Source organism: Ctenocephalides felis, unplaced genomic scaffold (genome assembly GCF_003426905.1).
Source record: "Ctenocephalides felis isolate EL2017-DRISC unplaced genomic scaffold, ASM342690v1 CF-g0.4_SCAFFOLD_00845, whole genome shotgun sequence".
Classification (NCBI taxonomy): Eukaryota; Metazoa; Arthropoda; class Insecta; order Siphonaptera; family Pulicidae; genus Ctenocephalides; species Ctenocephalides felis.
The window spans coordinates 30,517,139-30,532,767 of NW_020536999.1; the positions used below are offsets into that span (position 1 = coordinate 30,517,139).

The 15,629-nt window shown below is 29.6% G+C and overlaps 1 protein-coding gene across 1 annotated transcript; it reads left to right on the plus strand.

The window, feature by feature from the left end:
• Positions 1–2,552: 2,552 nt before the first annotated feature.
• On the plus strand, positions 2,553–15,237 carry LOC113363181 (protein O-mannosyl-transferase 2-like). Its single transcript, XM_026605661.1, is given in 12 exon segments — positions 2,553–2,637; positions 5,009–5,113; positions 8,997–9,105; positions 10,967–11,229; positions 11,301–11,407; positions 11,952–12,144; positions 12,213–12,449; positions 13,258–13,498; positions 14,167–14,315; positions 14,485–14,619; positions 14,762–14,924; positions 15,032–15,237. Coding segments are annotated over 12 exon segments (1,968 nt in total). The 5' UTR covers positions 2,553–2,577.
• The last annotated feature ends 392 nt before the right edge of the window (positions 15,238–15,629 follow it).

The following is a 15,629-nucleotide window of genomic DNA, read 5'->3' on the forward strand; positions in this document are numbered from 1 at the left end:
GCAGAGCGGGGCTAATTGAGCATAGGGGCAAGTTGAGCAATCGAAATATCTCGAAAACTATTCACCGTCCGTTTAGGCATTATATGGCGGAAAGATAGAGGTTTGGGAGAAATAAACATCCCGCGATCGCTAGTGGCCGCTGGACAAATGAGTGAGGCTCACGGGCGTTTGGTTTATTTTGAGACCTAAAAGTAAAAAAGTCATTCATCGCGAGTTTTCGTCTAGTTTAGTCAAATGTTATTTATTTTTAATCAGGTAAATGTTATTCTTCCATATAATTATAGTACTGTTAATATGTACAGAGATTTTGGGTATAATTCTCACGGTTTTTTTATAAACTCACTTTTATTTTGATATTCCGAGTTGGGGTTAGTTGAGCATAATTGCTAAACTTGTTCTGTCACTAAAACAATTACCATTAACTTCCAGAAATTAATTATTATTTTTAAGATTTAAGCTAAGTCTATGTGAGTAATAATATAAAGAAATAATGATTTTAAACAAAAATACTGAATATAATGGTTTTCCAATTCCTAAGATACGATATTGTTTTGTTGATTCTACTTTTCGTTAATTATTCAAAGCAAATTACTATAAGTTTTGTTTTCTCTGTCAATAAAGACTATAAATATAGAACTGGTTATTAAAAACTTATTTTATTTCATCACTAATCGACATTGAACCTATGATTTCATTGTACTTTCTTAGTGCTCAACTTGCTCCAATTATGGGATACAGTGAGCCGTTTAAGTGAAAATTTGCTCAACTAGCCCTGCCCTACCCTATAATGGTAATGATAGCAATGAATATAAACATGCTTTAATAATAAAATTAAGAATAATATTGTTTTTCAACATACTATTGGGTGAATAAAATTAAAGCAAATACTAAAATGTGGAGAACAGATACAAAGTTTGACGCATGTATTTATATTCCAAAAGTTTAATTTAACGCCTAACGTCGTCTTAAATTAAATTCAAGATTTAAGTGAAATTGTTTAAACTAGCTTGTAATTTGCTTCCGTATTCGCGAAAGTGGCAACGCACGGGGCGTATCGCGACGCTAGATTGCTCACGCGCTGACGCCCGGCGCGGAGCAGAGCCAAAGTTTTCGGTCGGGATATGTAAATCATTCTTCAAACTTAAAAGCGCAGGCAGACTCGTGGCCGTTTACAGTCGAAAACTACGTGATTCGTATTTGTAACAACCATTCTTGCAAATGCACTGAGCAAACCAGGGGGAAAAAACAAGACAAATACACTACATGTGCGAGTATAAAAGAGGAACAAATTCTTGCTCCTGGAAAATCATTGAGATATTGGATGAAATGCAACTTTGAAATAAAGTTTTTATATAAACATACTTACAATGCTTTTACAATTGTATTCTTATATTTCTCAGACAAAATATAATTCTAATCAAAATTATAATTTATGCGTATTCTACGTAAAATAAAGAACAGTTACCATTGGACTGGTTTATTTGAAAGTGGAATAAGTCTATTTTGGATTAGACATTTACGTTTGTTTATTTAACTATAAATATTTTTAAAACGAAGCACAAATTTCAGAATGAAACTGTTCTTGTTCATTTTTCAAATTATTATGTCTCGATCTTAGCTTCGTCTAAGTCCGACATGAAGCAGCATTATTCCTGATTTTTACATAAGGTTAGAGATCACAAATATAATCTCACCTGATAATCGCCTTTCGTGGATATTATTGCATATAAAAATACATATGCCAAATCTATTAGATATACATATCTAATATATATAATTAACACAAAAATAAGAGTGGTTGACCAATGGGTTACCCTCTTGCGAACAATATCTAGGTTAAGCTGTACATGAAGACAACAGCTTTTAGAACATGGAGTTGTAATTGCTTTTCAAATAGAATATAAATAAAATATTATTTTAAAATCGAACTCTATAACAATAGTGAGACGGAACCAGCTAACTTTATTTAAAAAAGTGGATTTATTCAATGCTTTTTGTATGAATTACGATCTCTCTATATTTCGAAGATATTTAGTAATTGTTTTATGATATTACTCAATACCTTTCTGATCGAGGCGACAAATTAAGGACATTTCTATATCATATTAGCTATTTTCATAAGCCAATTGTGTATAAAGTTATTGATAAGCAAACGATTAATGTGTTTATAATATATTAGGTTTATTGGTATTACGTATATTAAAATAATAAATGTAAACTCATTAATTTGTCGTTCTTAATCATATTTGATCATTTATATTTATAAATATCGAATTTTATATTTTTATATAAAATTCGATACATATACACACGCACCCACACACACACACACACACACACACACATATATATATATATATATATATATATAATAAATTTATTCATTCCATTCGCATATTATCTCATCTTACTAATATGTGTATTCTATATTGTATTTGCTTATATTTTAAAGGCATATTTTTCTTCTTTATATCATCACATTATTTATTATTGTATGAAACTTTATTATTATACGAGAAGAAATATAAACGAAATTATTTTTCTGTGTATAGCTGGGACGAGACTCACTTCGGAAAGATGGCGAGTTGGTACATCAATAGAACTTTCTTCTTTGATGTTCATCCACCGCTGGGAAAGGTAAATATAATTTCACAAATATATCTAAAATACAAAACGACAAAATGGCAATGCTATATGATTCCAAATTATACATCTACCTTTTCAAATGTAAACTTCGAGAAAAATAATATCAAGTAAATAAAAATACACAATTTTATTAAGATTACATACAATAATTACCATAATTCAGCACATATGTGAAAATTAAACAAATATGATTTACAATAGTGTTAACTAATTGCGAGAACTTATGATACAATAAATTAAATGATGTATATTCCTAAACACTACTGTGTACTTATTTATATAATTTAACTCTTTTAATTGATTATGCTATGTATTTCTCACTTTGTATATGCATTTTTTTCATGACCTTTAACGTTGCTAACAAAATAGCTCTAACGTATGAATCGTAGGTACATATGCAAATTTTCTCACAGTAAACTTTAATGCAAAATCAATAAGTATACTTATAGTAATAATTTTGTATAGAGTTTTAACAGTAAACATAAAAAAATATTTGAATATCGTATATACAGTTTTACTAATTTATAGTTTCAGATAGAGAATATTATTATGATTTTAATAATATTCTCTATCTATAAAAGCTTCCGTTTTTTTAAAAAAATCATTTAAAATTATTTCGATGTTTCTGAGATATGGGATGTTTCTTTCTTCAGAAATTTGGCAAGATTATTATTAAATGAAATTAAAAAAAAATCACTAAAATTAATATTTACTATGTATAATGAAATTAATATAATTTCAGATATAAAATTATTTTTATTTCTAGATATGTTTGTTTATTGATTATATCGTTAAAAATGAATAAAAATAAATTATGGTTTACAAAAATTTAGTCTATTCTGTAAAATACGCCCTTGTCTATATTAAATAGAAGAAGATGGTCTAGTAAATCATCATATTCGCTAACTAAACGCAATTGATGCCTATAATTTGTAAAATCTGGCAGACTTATTAATGTCAATTTAAATTCAATTTATTGTACAAAGTATTTGTGGCTATTCTTAATGCGTAATCTTCCATTAGTAATTTGGTATGGCAATCACGCCATGCCAAACTATATACTGATCGACCCATAGCCCATAGCGACATTTGATACTTGGCTCGACACAGATCTTCCTTCAGTGCGAATAAATCTATTATTAACTTCCCGTAGGGTAAGTTATTGTAATGGGCCGAAAATCGGAATTGAAAATTTTTACATTTCTCGACGTTTTGAAGGTTTCTGAACATTTTGGCATACCTCAGAAAAAATGGATGTGTGTGTGTGTGTGTGTATGTGTGTGTGTGTGTGTATGTATGTGTGGATACAAATTTCCAGTCACGTTTTAGGGCGCACGGATCAACCGATTTGAATGGTTCAAAAAACATTCGATTCCTATTGATAGGGAAAAGAGCTGATTAGTTTTTGGCAAAGGCAGGTCCAGCGGTTTCGGAGATACGGAGCAAAGAGTGCGGAAAATAGAAATCGAATTTTTGAGAGAACGGAGTATCCGATTTGAATGATCTAAAAAACATTCAATTAGTAATGATTGGGAGAAGTGTTTATTAAATTTTGGCAAAGGCAGGCCCAGCCATTTTGAAGATACGGAGCTAAATATGTAAAAAATGGCAGTTTTTGAGAGAACTAAGCGTCCGATTTGAATGATTCAAAAAACTTTCTGCTTGTCTTAACAAAACAATTGATTTTGGAAAAAAAAATTTTTGCTCCATTTTTTTTTTTTTTTTTTAGTTTTTTGTTGAAACAAATAATTTCAACTTTGCAATTCAGTTTATATAATTCTTATAAATATTAGACAATGTTACAATATTTATAATAATCTATTTGAAAACATTCAGTATTCCTCGAACATTTCGTTACGGTACGGGAAGTTCCAGCAATTTGCCTTAAGGCAAGATGCCACCCACCCCACTAGTTTTGTTTTGCTTTTTTTGTATAATTATGTATTAATATAAATAATGCGATGTGGTTTTTTTGGAGGATAATTTTTTTTCCTCTTTTTTTGTCACACAATTATGAACTTATTTTTATATTCAGAATTAATTATTGTTTGCAAAATCATATCCGATGATGGATACTATACCTACGGGTAAAATACCATGTTAAAAAATGCAATGTACATACTTACATTTATTGAAATATATATGTTTTTGACTTGACTTGACTATGTGTGACTTAAAAAAATCTTTTTATTTGTACTTAGTAGTGAATCATGCCTCGTAAATCAGTTTATTTGCTGCAAGTGAGGCTAGTCCAAATCAGGCAGACTTATTTATATCGTGAAATAAAATCGTAATATGGAACAGAGTTTTCGTTTTATTGAGGCTCAATTAAGCTGAATGTCCCGCGCATAAAATGTTTCAGATGCTGATTGCGCTGTCGGGCACTCTCACTGGATACGATGGTACATATCCGTTCGAGAAGCCGGGAGATAAGTACAACGGCACGCGATATGAGGGCATGCGCATTGTAAGTAAATTATGTATTTAATTATTTTGATTTATTTAATTTTTAGTTTTATAAATAATTTTTCATGTTATACATTATTACCAATCAGAATCCAATGTAATCAGCATGGTTATCAGCTAGCGTTAAGAAGATTTCCCTAGTGAGAATCTTTGCTAATATAGTCCAGTCACCTCGGAATTTGAGATACCCTGCTATAAGTCAGGTTGGCTCAAAACAACTTTTTGAGACAACATTTTAGTGAGAAGTATTTACCTACCATATGTAGGTTCTGAGACAACTTTTTAGTGACAATATACAAGTATTTATTTACTGACTTATAGCCGGGTATCTCGAATTCCGGATTAATACCTAATTTAAGCTTAAATGACTGGACTAATACAAGTAATTTTCCTTCTTCCCGAAGGAGAAACTTGAGTGATTTCTAATCAGAATCTATGCCGAAAGTGTAAAATTTACACTATAATTTTGAATTGATTTTGAAAATTCTCTATTTGAAAGATATTGGTTGGAAATCGCGTCGATTAGTTTTTAGTAATGATCTCCCGTGCCGTTTCTTCATTACGTGGATAATATTTTTTTGACGATTTTGATGGAACATTGTAAGGCAATAGAAATTGTAGACTAAAATAATATACTAAAATATTACAGGCCTACGATAAGCGGTTTTATTATCAAAGTTTAAATTTTCACCTTGTGTTTAAGCGATTCTAATCAGAATCTATGCTGAAGCTTCTAATGCACGTTCTGTAGAGTTTCATTGGTAGCTATTTACAGTTTACGTCCACACTTAATAAAAAGCATGTTTAACCTTTTCGACTCGGATAATACATATAAATTCCGAAATTCGCGAGTGTAAAGGGTTAAAACAGAATGACTGATACAAAATGTGTTAACCAAATTAATTTAATGAAGTAAACAAATATTTCTTAATATATTCAATTGAGTTTAAATACATACCTATTTTTGCAATTTTGGACATTTTCAGTGCATTTGAAATTAATTTTATTTAATATAAACTGAATGCTTATATCGGATAGTATAATTTTATTCATAGAACCTAAGTTAATTCTTTTTATTGAAAATAAATCAAAAGTTCCGAGTAATAGTAATACTTGAGTTTTATAGATATTCTTTATTAAATTCAACTTATACGCTATAATAAAGTCAATATAGGAAACTTTTATGATATTGTATAAATTATGGCACAATCTATGAGCAGCAGAATTCTTTCTTGGTTTCTTAAGTAAGGTAAGAATAAAAGTTGTATGCGAATACTATAATATATTTATTCTATTTATATTTTACTGTATGAAGTATTAGAATGGCGAAATGTAATCGTAAGTGCCTTGTAAATAAATTTAATAGTTATACATTAATTATAAGAATCATAGTAAATCCTGCGCGAGCTTTTTTTCTCTTTAAAAAGAATTTCATATCATAAATTTTATTTACGTCAACACCATAGCACCTATTAGCATTCATTTTAACGTGTATATACGCTTTGTATAATGTTTCTATATTGATCTGTGAGCAAATGAAATTGCGTATTAAATTGCATTTCATATTATACATTTTTAAACAAAGTGCACCCATGTGAAACGCTGCAATAATCCCCGTGATTAAAATTATATCAGGCAATTAAAAATTATGAAAGGGTGGACGTCATAGCATAATGATATAATTTTCAAAGCTGTTGAATAAATAGCATTAGCAAATTTGCAAAATTAATTGAAATATGCGTTTTATAATGCTTGCATGTTGACTTTATTCGTATGATTAATAAATTTTCAGATATTAATTTTTGATTACGTAATTTGTAAATGAATAATTGCTTTTTAATTAATATTCGTTATCCGGGATATAAGCTATGTTTAAATAATGATATATACTATTTTTTTACTTTTTTCATATTTTATAAAATTTTAGTTTTTAATTAATTACCACAAGTCATCGTCTATAAAATATTGCAAACTATGTTTCATATCCAGCTATTGACACTTTCGACAACTTGGCAAGTTTAATAGATTTTTTATTTGATTGATGTGGTTTATGGAAAATATTTTTAATTAAGATTACGTCAGCAATTTACATTTTAGAAAATTACCTTTCACATTTTATATCTTCATTCGCAACTTTGCGTTTATTAATAACTATTCTATAATACTTACGTTTTTTGTTTTATATTACAGGCATGTTATTAATAATTAACATTCTTAATGTAATTTACATTTTGATGTAAGATTTTAGAAAGTCATTTTTTAGGTTATTTATAAATCTTTTGATTTGTTATACATTCAATGTATAATGTAATTATACATTAATTACCCATAATTAATAATGGGTAGTACTGCCTTAGGGCAGGTCCGTGAGGCGAGTTAAAGTCTAACTCGATTCAGGAAAGAATAATGTGAGAGATTTTTCATTGCCATTTTAGACCTCAGTGTCCGAAATAGGCTATTTCCAATTGGAAACATATTTTTGATCTATGGTTTCTAGTGAAAATAGACATCACTACTGATGTCAGATTGTTCAGAGCGCAGTTCGAACTCACGACTCCGTTCACACGAAACCGTGAGCTTAACCATTACCCATTATATTATATAATATAATATGATATAATATATATATATATATATATATATATAAATAAATATATTGCAAATTCATACTCATATCAAGCACCAAAGTAATAAATAATATTTATAAAATGACATATTATTTAGAATCAATATGATTTTTAAGAATATTTTAATTATATTTATTGACATTTGCTAATTCAAAATAAATTAAAAAGAATTGAAAATAATATAAAAAAAATTGATTGCTTTGCCAAAATAGATAAAATACATCTAAAATCATAGTATAAATATTACAATTTTTCTAAATAATCATCCATTTTTTACAGTACGAAAGTTCATAAAAAATTAATAAAAGTGCTAAAAATCAAACATTTAATGGATTTGCATTCGGATTCCTCAGAACGTTATCCATGTTCGTTTCAGGGATAGTATGAATATCAATTTATAGTCGGAAATTTATATTATAAGTGATTCGTAAGTAATCACAAATTTAAAAAAAATGCATTGAAATCTCTAATCGTGAATTTATAAAAAATTCTCAAAGAAAATATTAAGAGCTTATAGCAAGTTCCCAATAGTATGTGACCTATATAGAGCATTCATAGAACATGTTAAAATTTTAGCAAGGTAAATAGGACGTGATACCAAATAGGATTTAACAAATTTATAAAAGTCACTTGGTTATTCATTATAAATTTTGTAAAGTACTCATTTATTCAAATTTTAAATTATTTCATTTTATTTATTATTTGAGTTTAAAAAATACTTTAATCAATAGTATTGATTCATCATATTCAAATTTCAATCCGGATTTTATTTATTTTTGGATTGATATGAATTTTTTATAACAAAAGGTTCGTTAATTGGATTCAAATTTCATTCAGGTGGATTTTAATAAGGGCCGTCGCAACGCGAGGCTGGGTATGCTAGTATATATATTAATATATATATATATATATATATATATATAAATAATATATTTATGTAAATAATCGTATTCGCATTATTTGTGTTGTTTTTGATTTTTCTAGGAAAGAAAAATCAATATTGAATTAAAATGTTTTTCATAGGGTGTAATATTATTTTAAAGCGATTTATAAATATTAATATTAATTGGAAGCACTTGATATTTTATTAAATTATTTTATTATATTTTTTGTCATGACAATAAGCTGATTGTATCATACCAGATAATTGAACGACTACAACATACTGTTTAATGAATACGGATCCGAAAACAATTTTTTATTAAAAGCTCTAGTTTAATTCCATCTAATGAACTAACTAAAAAATATCTTTTTCAGTTCTGTACGGCTGTTGGTGCCGCGATCGGCCCCATGACCTATGTCACGGCGTACGACCTCACTGACTCCGTGACAGCGGCCGCCCTGTCAGCGCTCCTCATTGTGTTCGGTGAGTCCGTTGCGATTGCAATTAGTAATTAGTTAATTGAACGTATGCGCTTTGTGCCGATGTACAAGCTCTCTACCATGGTCTCTATTCATTTGTACCATAGTTCTCGGGTTCTCGCTTTGGCCTGCCTTTATGAGACATGTTGTGGCCATCGGAAGGACACGACAACTAACTTTGATTTTGTGTGAACTTCCTGAGACTTGGCAAAGTTTTGTATACCGTTGTTTGTTTCGTCGAACCAAAGGCACACAACTTGCTTGTATTCAACTTATTGTTAGACGAATCGATGCAGACTCACAAGAGTTAACAAAAATTGCATTTTGCTGCTTTATTCATACAGATATTTTATCTAAATTGGTCAAAAAGCTTTAGATCCATAAGCTTAACCTAAATTCAATATTTCTATTAACTAATTACATTAATGAAATTGGTCATGCTGTGGGCATCAAAATAAGGCCACAACACCTAACTTTGATTCGTGTGTACTTCCGGAGACTGCAAAGTTTTGAACACCATTGTTTGTTTTCCCGGAAAAAATTGCTCTTTGCTCTTTTATTCATACAGATAATTTATCTAAATTGGTCGAAAAGCTTTAGATCCATAAGCTTAACCTAAATTCAATATTTCTATTAACTAATTACATTAATGAAGTTGGTCAAGTTGTGGGCATCAAAATGAGGCCACAACACCTAACTTTGATTCGTGTGTACTTCCGGAGACTGCAAAGTTTTGAACACCATTGTTTGTTTTCCAGAACCGACAACTTGCTTGCCTTAAACTTAGTCGAATAAAGGCAGACCTTCCTACGAAAGTGCAGAGAAGTTGTAGTTTTATAGTTTTATTCATAAAAACTTCTAGTAAAGAACATTTTAACTAAATTGATATTTCTGTGCTATAAACACATTTATAAAGCTGGCTTCAACGAAGCTTGCTTTTATTATTGCCACATTTATGGAATTAAGATTTTTGTCATCAATAGGAATGTTTTTCTAAATTATTATATTTTTATTGCTTGTTTTTATGGATTATGATACTCTGATAGTTTAATAAGTTAAATAGTAATAGTTTAACAATAAAACTTTTGCATAATTTGGGCTTTTGATGCTTGTGCGAGTAAAACGATTAAACGAATTATTATGAACGAGAACAAATCGAAAGTAAAATTTTGAGTTTTTTTTTGAAATATGGTTTATTACTGGGATGCGTTTTAATAGGATTCGTAAAAGGTTTATTTATGAAGATTTTGAGAAAGGCGTATATGAGCTAATGAACTACGATATTAAAAATAGTGTAACTGTTGTTTCTAAAGTAAACTAAATTTTGCTAGTGTTATCTAGGTATACAATAATACAAATACAACTCTGTAACAAAAACTACATAAACACAGTTTTAAAGATTCTAACAGAGTTCCTTAATAAATTTCAAACACTTTTTAGGAGAGAATGGTTACACTTGTACCAGCGTACGGCAGTAACAATCGCCATAACAGCTAAACTATACTCGTTTTGACATAGGGTCCAAAAGAGAATGATGTAGAATGTTTGTTTGAACATGTTCAAACCGTCTTTGGTGTGTGGACGATTGTGACACTCGTCCTTTTCTTGTATGATTTGATTTTATTACTAGTCCATCGTATTTAACAGTATTTAACAAATTCCACAGTATTTCAGTATTTCCACGTAGACAAATATTCAAATTATCATTTAATTTACTCTTCTTTCAGATAACTGGCTGAATACAAAGTGTCTCAACCGTACCCAGTGTCCCTTATTAAATTAAATTACCTTTTCCCAAGTTTTTTCTAATATATACCTAATTGACCTCTATAGACCTAAAATTACGCCTATGTATTTCTTTTCAGACGTAGGCCTGATTACTCTTACCCAGTACATCTTACTAGATCCTCTGTTATTCGGGGCAATGTCTGCCGCGTTCATGGGCGCCGTAAAATCTTCCAAACGCGCCCTGGCTCACGAACCGGCTGGTGGCTGGTTGCTACTGACGGGCGCTGCACTTGCCGCAACAATATCAGTCAAATTTGTAGGTTTATTTATAGTATTACTAGTTGGAGTAATGACTGTTAGAGATTTATGGGAAATTCTTGGCGATCTTACCAAACCAGTAGTAAGTTATAGTTTCAAGACTAAATATGTAATTTATTTTATACGTTGAATTTAAGTTTTTATTTATATTAGGCAGCAGCTGTAAGGCATTTGGTGTTGAGATTTTTCACTCTGATTTTGTGGCCGGCGTTACTATATGTGGTTTTTTTCTATATTCATCTGCATGTACTAAATAGAAGGTAAAATATTTATTTTTATTTATTTTATATTTCAGTCGCCTTAACCCTAGAACGGTATTGTGCTTTTTAGTGTGGTAATGGTATCTATACGCTTTCTAGGCGTGCTCTCTAGTTAATGCATTTTACAACTTAACAAGTGATTTTTTTTCGTCATTTGTCATTGCATACTTTGTCAATTATCATCAAAGGTTATTTCAGAATATATAAAACTCTGGTTTAGTAAGAAATAATATTTTTATTTTTACTAAATTTCCATAACAGAAGTACCATCACCATTCATTCTTGTCTGTGCATGTACGCCTCGGAGACGTGCAGATACCGTTCTAGGGTTGAACATTGTTAATTATTAGCATAGACTTAAGTATTTAGTAATTATTAGTATCTGATAAACCAAATTCAGGTACCTTAATTCTTCTATTCACAAACTCTTTCTATATCGAAACCATTGCAATTCACCATTTTCTATCCACTTTCATTAATTTTATGCCCAATAGTGTTTTCTTCATATATTTAAAAATATTAATTATGATTTTATTTATAACAGTGGCAACGGGGATGGATTTTATAGTTCTGGTTTCCAAAGTCAACTTATAGGAAATTCTTTGCACGAAGCAGTCATGCCTCGCGATGTTGCAGTTGGTGCAGTGGTCACTTTGAAGAATCATCGAACTGGAGGCGGTTATTTACATTCGCATCAACATTTGTATCCAGAAGGTCTTGGAGCTAGACAGCAACAGGTTGATAAAATAATAATAACTGTACATTTAATTATATAGTTATATTTATTGTATATATTTTTTTACAGATAACGACATACACACATAAAGACGATAATAACAAATGGTTGATGAAAACATATTTTGAATCCAAAGAAAATGACGATGAGGAATCAACTGAAGTAGAAACAGAAAAGGAAATAAAATTATTGCGTCATGGAGATTTGGTTGTTTTAGAACACTTGGCAACCAGGAGAAATCTGCACAGCCATCGAGAACCAGCCCCTATATCAAAGAAACTGAGACAAGTGACTGGCTATGGAGAGGTAGGAATTATACATTAATATATTTTCTAAACAAAAAAGTATTGCATGTTTTGATAACATGTCGAAATATTTAAAATTTTCACATATTTGTAAAACAAAGCCATTTTGTTACTATTATATATTTTATTTGTTAGTATCGTAGTAGATTTCAAATATATTGTGTTGAATTAGTGAGGAATTTAAATATAGAATTTATAAGATAATTACAGAAATCAAACTTCACACAACAAATATATACAAATATGTTTAATAATATGTTATGTGTTATATGTAACATTTCAATATAATTATTTTATACATTACTAATCAATTACCCACCAGAGTGCAACAATGATTTAACGCTAGTAGTTTTTGATCTGTAAAATTATAAATTCATTATATCTCCGGAAACATAGTTTAGTAAATTTAATATCCACTCGGCTGAAGTATAATTTGATATTTCGATTATTAAAACAACGGATGCACAATTTGGTAGTCGTTCGTTATTGGCATTACAAGCTGTGCTATAATTTATAACTTTTCACGTTTTAACCTTTGATGTTTTGACTTCGATTAAAATGTTATTTCATAATTAACATTTATCTTGATTATAATTATTTTGTAAATATGGGAAAATGTTTTAGGTGGGTTCGGTTTATACGATGATCGATATATGTGATATATAAATTTAATTATATGAAATACTAGTGAATTATTGTCTCTAACCAATTCAGTTTTTTAGGTGTTATTACTTCAAATAGTTTTTCATGGTAATCGTATAAAATTCGAGGATAATTACTATAGTGAATAATTTTTCTTGTATCTCTAGAACGGCACAGGGGATGCGAATGACGTTTGGCGTCTGATATTAGACGGCGGCAAACAAGGCGATGTGCTGCGGGCTGTTACTACAAAATTGCGGCTAGTTCATTATCTACAAGGATGTGCTCTGACAACAACTACGAAGCAACTCCCAAAGTGGGGCTTCGAACAGCAAGAAGTAGGCTGCACGGCAAACTTGAGAGATCCAAATGCAGTATGGAATGTTGAGGAAAACTTCTTCGAACGACGTGAGATGATATTTATCGTTGATTATATTAAGTGCTTTATGAATAATGCCATTTAGTGGAATTTTCATTTAAATATTTCTATATGTTTTTATGACATAATTACTAAAATTTTTAAGACATAATTATTTGCAGCTTTGCCACTAACGTTTGAGATATCTCATAAACGCGTTATAAACGCGTTATAAAGCATTATATGAATCCGCGAAGTAATAAATTAGTAGGATTTTTTTTATAAACCGAGCTATAATTAAAAATGAATATACTTCACTTAATTGTTTTCTCATTCGCATAACTAAAACCAGCACTAGATATAGATATAGATAATATTTTCTATCTATTATGTTAATTAGTTACTCTACGGTTCTTATGATTATTTTGGAATTTGATTTTATATTACAGAAATTTTGTAAATTTGAAAATATATTTTTTCTATTGCACCTATTTGTTGAAGCAACTGGTTTAAAATCATGCTTTTCGACAAGAATGCTCGAATATCTTAGAAGCTCATTATATTGATGATATTTTTTATATCTAAAGCTACAATAAAGAATGAACATTCCTCAACGTATTTGAGATTTTCTGGGTACACACATGTATTATCAGTACTTAAATTGACCGTTATATTATTATATTAATATTATTATTTTTTTGACTATAATGTTATTTAGTTCCCAGTGTCAGCTTCCAAGTTTATGCACCTGGTTTTATTGAACGATTTTTGGAATCCCACGCCGTTATGTTTCAAGGAAATGCAGGGCTTAAACCAAAAGAAGGAGAAGTCACGTCCAGACCTTGGCAATGGCCAATAAATTACCGAGTAAGCTTATGATATAAAAAGTCAGTAAATGTATTGTATATATATATATATATATATATATATATATATATTTTCTAATAAAACTGTGCTTTAAGATTTATTTGTTAAGTATAACTTCGAATAAAACTACAGTTTTAACTACTAAAGTTTTTTCTCCATCTTTGTCCAGGGTCAGTTTTTCTCGGGTGGAAAACAGAAGATATATCTTCTTGGAAACCCAGTTATCTGGTGGGGAAATCTTGTTATTCTGGCGATATTTTTACTTTTATTACTCTTCGCGCTAGTGCGACGCCAGCGCGCATTTGCTGATGCAGACGCCCCGAGTGAAGGTATAAATTGATATGATAAAACTAATCATATAGATTATTACACATGGTCCTCGGGATATTAAAATTAAATTTGATTCCTTAATGCCACAATCCATGTAAATGTTACATTTTATAAAGTCTTAATAAATTAAATTGTTTACAGATATTGATAAATCTTTGCAAGCATGCTGTTGGCTGTTCCTAGGATGGTTTTTGCATTATGCACCTTTCTGGGCGATGGGACGTGTTTTATATTTTCATCATTACTTTCCTGCTCTCATATTCAATTCAATGTTGAGTGGTAGGTATTCTTAATCAATGCAAAATAAATAATATTTTATAGTTAAATAAACATAAAGTTTATTATTATGATCTATTATTATGTTTAACCTAGACTTTTTACAATAGGGATTCTTCTATCGCGTTTTTTGGACTCAGTGGAGAAAAAGTTCGGGGAGTTAACCAAACAAGCTATACTAGGTATAATAATTTCGGGCTTGACTGCCTCATTTTTAGCTTTTTCGCCTCTGTCGTATGGTATGGACGGTCCACCAGCTTCGGAACCAAATTCTACGATGCGACACTTACGATGGATGGATACTTGGGAATTTTAGAAAGAATATTATTTACTAATTAAAATGTCCATCAAGGTTCCTGCAAGGTATATTATTTATTTATTTATTTTTCAAAAACAATATGTATGAATTTTATCTATTTGTGTGAAAAATTTGATTTGAAATTGCAATGCATGATTAATTACAATTAATGAAATCAATTAATATTGATATTTGTAGATAATACTCATATAATTACTCAGATTTCGATTTATTTATATACATCTTGCCATAGTTTGTGCAATTCTAATCGACTGTATATATGTAGATGTGTACCATAACTGAAATAGAATTCTAAGATGTTAAATTTTATTATTAAAATGAAATTTTAGTAATTATTCAAGTTACATACATAGTAAATTAATTTTTTATTTAAAATTTGTATAAATAAT